Below are 6612 nucleotides of genomic sequence, written 5' to 3' on the forward strand. Positions count from 1 at the left end.
GCGTAGCCCCATAGAGGAGGACGGGGGCTGCGTTCTAATCACACGCAGCACCTGTCCTCCCCGGCAGCTACTTGGTACGGCCCCGCACGGAGCTGCACGTGCCGGCCGGTTCCTGTGTGAATGGGGCCTAAAGATACAATAGTCATTAAAAAAAACGACATTTCAGAGCATCACAAGGTCCCTTCCTCAGGGCGACAAAGCGACATCATTATGTCGCCTTGAGGAAGGGACGCATGCTTTGTGTTGGGTGTGCTTGTAAGGCAGTACAATAGCAAATAGTTTTCCCCGCACACTCACCAGCCGGCACGCAAAAAAAACTTGTCTCACCGCTAAGGTTAAAAACAGAGGTTTTAGATACACGTCTTCTGCAGAACATGTGAAAGCCGCACCGCCACGCCAAGGCCCCTCCGTATAGTGCGGTCCTAACTCTGACCTATCAGAGCCTCCATCTTGGAGCACATGGGGGCAAAAGATAAAATTGGGTGCAGGTTTGTCAGGAGGAAGCCCGACCTCCTTAAAGGCACAGGGACCCCCGTACATCACAACGGCAGCTGAGACCCCCTCATGCGTCACTGCATCAAATCAGTCAAGCAAAACAAATGGCAAACGCACTCATCAATTCGTCACCAGCTTTACAGTGCTGTGCACATGGAAGGGCTTTATACTGTACAACAGCAAAAAGTTTTCCCGGCACACTCACCAGCCGGCATGCAAAAAACTTGTCTCACCGCTAAGGTTAAAAACAGAGGTTTGGATACACGTCTTCTGCAGAACATGTGAAAGCCGCACCGCCACGCGAAGGCACCTCCGTATAGTGCGGTCCTAACTCTTATAAAGCCCTTCCGTGTGCACCGCGCTGTAAAGCTGGTGGCGAATTGATGAGTGCGTTTGGCATTTGTTTTGCTTGCTCGTTAGACAGGGTAGAAAGGGGGAAAGGGTCAAGTTTAGTTGCTGCTGACAAGGAGAGTAACCCCCTTAAATTTTAATTGAGGGCAAAATAATGAAATGCTGGAATACTAATATGGCCAAACATGACGTGTTTTGTTTATTTCCTCTCCCTCCTTTGCTCTTCCAGGAAAGGCATTTGGCTGTGTTGGCGGCTACGTAGCGAGCACCGCCGCTCTCATAGACACGGTGCGTTCTTACGCCGCCGGATTCATTTTCACTACCTCCCTTCCTCCCATGGTGCTGGCCGGAGCTTTGGAATCTGTGCGCGTCTTAAAGAGCGAAGAGGGGCAAGCTCTCCGACGCGCCCACCAGCGCAACGTCAAGCACATGCGCCAACTCCTGATGGATGCGGGACTGCCGGTCATCAACTGCCCCAGCCACATCATCCCCATACGGGTGAGCTGACATCACCGCTTAGAATGCTTTTAGTGCACCTCAGTCAAGGACGACCTATATACCGCATTTTGCGCTCTATAAGGCGCACCGGACCATAGGACGCAGGGAGGGGCTCTGTGACAGAAGCTGCAGTTACTGACAGCTGAGACAGGGGGCGCTGTGATTACACTGAGATTACAGCGCCACGGTCTCAGTGATCACACAGAGCAGACGAAGAACCGACGTTCCTCGTCTGCTCTAGGAACTCTATGGTGAGCTCCTATGCCGTGGTCACGGGTCCCCAGGAGGAGCGGGAGACCCCGAAAACCACGCCGGGGGGGTGAACAACGAGCAGCGGCTCCCACTGTACATTTAGCTCTGCTTGTCAAGAGCAGGACTGAATGTACAAGAAAACTACTCGCCCGGCGCCTCGAAACTGCATGTTCTGGGCGTCGGGCGATAGGGATTCGCGCTATAAGACGCAGGCACATTTCCCCTCGCCTTTTTGGGGGGAAAAAAGTGCGCCTTATGGAGCGAAAAATACGGTACGTTAGATGTCAATGTATGCAGAAATTATCAACTTGATTTTGTGCAATGATAGAGCTGAAGTGCATGGGCATTGGACATGTGCGATTCGTTTGGTTCTGAAAATTCGGAAATTCGGATGTATCCGAATTCCGAATGACAAGATATAACCAATGCAAACGAATCCGAATTTCCGATTCCAAAATTCTTTAGCCGTAGTCTGTACGAAATTTCTTTGCAGCAAAGTGACATTTGGGAAAACAAAACCTTTTTTTTGTTCCTCTTAAAAGGAGAACTATGAGGTCATTGTTTCTCCCCATAGTTCTCCTTAGGGTGACGGGAGGACACAAACTAGCGTCCTCCTCCCGCCACCCTAGGCTCAGTGTATAGGGAGCTACAGCTCGCGGTATACTGAGACGCCGCAGCCGGGACGGATCCCGACATTACTGTCTGCATCCACCCAGCTGCGTGAGTGACAGCTGGCTCCGCCTATCTAGAGGCAGAGCCAGCTGTACCCGCCCCCTCCCTCCGCCAGTCAGCGCTGGAGGATCGGAGCGGGGAGGGGGGAATCCAGCCCCTCCCCTGTCATGGCAGAGAGCCGTGACAGGATCGAGAGGTGAGCGAACGCCGGTATGTGTTCCCTCACCTCCCGATCTACTGAGCCGACCTGTGACAGTCTCATTGTTACAGGTCGGCTAGAACTATGAGGTGAGTGACAAGCCCCTCCCCCTCCCCCCCCCTCATAGTTCTCCTTTAAATGTTCCCCAAGCACCATGAAACATGGAACAGCCTTTCTCCTCCTCTGAAAGAACTCGCTCTGTCCTCCATGGCAGGTCGGTAACGCCGCCGTGAACACCCGAATCTGCGACATGCTTCTGACCGACCACAACATCTACGTCCAAGCCATCAACTACCCAACCGTTCCCCGCGGAGAGGAACTGCTGAGGCTGGCTCCCTCCCCCCACCACGCTCCTGCCATGATGAGCTACTTCGTAGGTAAGGGACGGTCTATAAAAGTCTATAGCGTATGTAATATTTATCGTGAGAGTGTCGTTGTCACATTATAAATAAAGAGTATCAATGTCAAAGGATGGGTCCGAACGGGCCGGTATCTGTAAAAAAAAAACTAAGTCGGGGCAACTGGACTCGCTGTATTTTTCTTGAAGACGTTTCGCTGGTCATCCGACCGGCTTTCTCCATTCAGAATGACTTGTACTTCAGAATGACTCTGAATTGAGAAAGCTGGTCGGATGACCAGCGAAACGTCTTCAAGAAAAATACAGCGAGTCCAGTCGCCTTGACTTATTTTTTTACCGATATACCATGTGACCTGGACGAATGAGAACCTTCGCAGACCTAAATGGGCCTCAGAAACTTCCTCCACTGATGTACCACATGAACTCAATGGACCTGTGTTTCTATTCAACCTCAACAGCTACACTATATTACCAAAAGTATTGGGCCCCTCCCCCTCCAAATCATTGGATTCGGGTGTTCCGTGACATTTCCCGGCTACTAAATATTCCGCCGCGGTCGCCTGTTACTGGGATTATAACAAAGTGGAAGCAACTGGGAACAACAGCAACTCAGCCAGGAAGTGGTCGGCCACGTCACATGACAGAGCGGGGTCAGCGCATGCTGAAAAACCTTCCCAGAAGAGGCGGAGCTGTTATAGCGGCAAAGGGGCGGAGCCAACCCAATACTGAACCCTACGGACTAAGACTGGGATGCCATTAAAGGGCGGGGCCAACCCAATACTACACCCTACGGACTAAGACTGGGATGCCATTAGAGGGCGGAGCCAACCCAATATTGAACCCTACGGACTAAGACTGAGGGGCCATTAGAGTTCATGTGCGTGTAAAGGCGTCCCGCTACGTCTGGTAATATAGTGTGTGTTACTATAGTAAACTTTGTATAAAGCACCACTTTTGGGGTGCAGGTACTTCTGACATGAGAGAACCGCGCGGCACTCATAATGCGATGCTCTGCGAGCTTTATCCTGACTGACGACCTTTGACCCTCGTATTTCCATGTTACAGAGAGCCTGGTACGCACGTGGAAGGAAGTCGGGATTCCCCTGAAATCCCCATCAGCCGCCGAGTGCAACTTCTGCCACCGCCCCCTGCACTTCGACCTGATGAGCGAGTGGGAGCGCACCTACTTCGGAAACATGGAGCCGCGATACATCACCATGTACGCCTAGCCGCCCCGCGACGAGGCTCGGCACACCCAGGCCGCCCGTCCTGTCCACCAATAATCTTCCCGATACCGCGCAGCAGGCCTCGTGAAGCCCCTGGCCCACACCAGACCCGCTGGATTCTAGCCGCCATTTCCTAATCTGCAATAAAGGAACGCTAGAATCTGATTGGCTGCTGCGGGCCAACACACGCAGGCTTTGCACGAGGCCTGACGTGCAGCTTTCAGAAGCGTTTATCACCATTCTTGTCCTCTATGACCGCCGAGGATCTCCTGAGCAACGTTTAAAGCAGGGGTGGCCAAACCTCCGGCCCTCCAGCTGTGGGTGGGACTACAAATCCCATGAGGCATTGCAAGATTCTCACAGCTACAGACATGACCCCCCCGGAGAGAGATGCATCATGGGATTTGTAGTTTCACACAGTGGCGGCCCGCACTTTGGTGACACCAAAATGACAGACATTTCGGTGTGACCCCCTCTGAAAAGTCGGGCGCTTGGTCATGGGCCGAACGTCAGACAGTATCAGGAGAGAGAGGAGGGGACCCGGCGGCGTACCTTATTTAAAGTACAGCTTCTGAAGCCCCGCCCCTTTCATCCTATTTTGCGACTTACAAGGACACACATTCTAAGTGCAATTCTTAATGCTTGTATAGCTCTGTGCTGCGCCCCCTAACAATTATATTCTGCCTGTTGCCACGAAAGCTTTGCACGGTGAAAACAGAATGTGCGTGTAAGTGAATCTGGCCTCGGCTCACATTGGACCAAGTATAAGGTTCAGTAGGGACTTGAAAAGTGTACGTGAACCCTAACCATGAACTTCTTTTATTTGCTCCTTTTTGGTGGCATATCTAGGGTGACAACGCTGCCCTCCATAGATGCAGTCCAGCGAGTGAGTGTTGTCACCCTAGGACAGGAAGTTTAAAACTGACAGGATCACCAGGGGACTATTCAAGGACAAAAGCCACCACACCCCCTGACTGGTAAGCTGCAATATATGACATTTTTGGGGGGGTTTAGATACACTTTAAAGCAGCATGTTCCTATCATGTGTAGGATTCGGCTTCCCAGGGTTACCCCTTCCTTCATGCAACAGACTGGAGGCCCAACAATTGGCTTCTCCGGTACCGGCCACTGGATTGCAAGGTGGTAAAGGGAATGCCATGTGCTCCCCTTACCAGGAAACAATGGATCAGTGCAGCAAGAGAACACGGAAAGAAAGAACACGCCGCTTAAAGGAGAACTATGAGGCCCGGTTCCCACCTGGGCGTTTTTCCGCGAGTACGAACGCGTGGGAAACCGCTCTACGCCCAAAGCAGTACATGTGCTTCTTTGGGGCGTTTTGGTCGGGCGTTTCCATTGGGATACAGCAAAGTAGCCCTCGGGAAAAAACGCGCGTTTGTCGCACGGTTTTTCTACAGCGCGACAAACGCGCATATTCAATACGCCTAGGTGTGAACCCAGCCTGAGGGGTGTGATTTCCTCACCCTCATAGTTGGAGCCGACCTGTGACAATGAGACTGTCACAGGTCGTCTCAGTAGATCGGGAAGGGAGAGAACGCATACCGGCGCTCGCTCACCTCTCGATCCTGTCCCTGCAGAGAGTGGTGACTGTCGCTCACAGCTCCCTGCAGGGATTCCCCCCTCCCCTGTCTGATCCTCCAGCGCTGACTGGCGGAACGGACGGGGGAGGGGGCGGGTACAGCCTCTAGATAGGAGGAGCCAGCTGTCACACTCACGCAGCTGGGCGGATCTCGCCAGTAATGTCGGGATCCGTCCCGGCTGCGGCGTCTCAGTATACCGCGAGCTGTAGCTCCCTATATACTGAGCTTAGGGTGACGGGAGGAGGCTAGTTTGTGTCTTCCCGTTACCCTGAGGAGAACTATGGGGGGAAAGCCCTCACCCCATAGTTCTCCTTTAATGTTCCTCTGCAAGCTGTATTGGTCCAGTGTGGGGCGAAGGACAGGTTCACTTTACTGCATTCACACGTATGTCTAATATAACATATGACCGACGAGCATCCACCACTAACCCTGCTAAGTACAACGCACTCTAAAGCCCCCGAAATATAACCATTGTTCAGCCGCGTGCAGGGTGAGGGTGTGCATGAGACGTTCACCTCCAAATAAACTGACAATAAAAAAGATGTGCAAACATTTGGGGTGTGCTGATTTTTGGAGACCGTCCGTCCTTCCTTCCGGAGGGGGGGGCTACGTCTGTTACTCATGGTCCCTGTGTGTGTTGTAAAGTAGTCACCGCTCCGCCCACGGGATGGACTACAATCTCACTTTTCGCTTACTAATTTGCATTGAGATTGTAGTCCATCCCGGCAGCGAGCTTGGTCAGCTCTAAGAAAACCTAAGGAACCATACACTCCCCCCCTCCCCTTCAAGGAACCATACACAAGCTGCACCAAAGTTTGTTACGAGTCCTTGCAGAGTACACCGAGCACCCAGAGAGGAGTTACGACTTTATTAGGTTTATTATTTGCAAAGTACACAAATTGTGATTTCTATCATTCAAAATCGGCAGTCTGTACAGCGGGGGCACTACAGCGGACACGGGGT

The 6612-nt window shown here is 52.3% G+C and overlaps 1 protein-coding gene across 1 annotated transcript in view; it reads left to right on the forward strand.

The window, feature by feature from the left end:
- The window catches only part of ALAS2 (5'-aminolevulinate synthase 2), a gene marked incomplete at its 5' end in the record, with an annotated part of 8270 nt that extends 4182 nt beyond the window's left edge, over positions 1-4088 (forward strand). The window contains 3 exons of the mRNA XM_018569129.1: positions 1076-1344; positions 2682-2844; positions 3891-4088. Of these exons, the coding sequence (XP_018424631.1) occupies positions 1076-1344; positions 2682-2844; positions 3891-4054 (596 nt within the window). The remainder of the gene's footprint in view (positions 1-1075; positions 1345-2681; positions 2845-3890) is intronic.
- Between the last annotated feature and the right edge of the window lie 2524 nt (positions 4089-6612).

This window comes from Nanorana parkeri, unplaced genomic scaffold, assembly GCF_000935625.1.
Source record: "Nanorana parkeri isolate BGI_ZX_2015 unplaced genomic scaffold, ASM93562v1 scaffold1291, whole genome shotgun sequence".
Classification (NCBI taxonomy): domain Eukaryota; kingdom Metazoa; phylum Chordata; class Amphibia; order Anura; family Dicroglossidae; genus Nanorana; species Nanorana parkeri.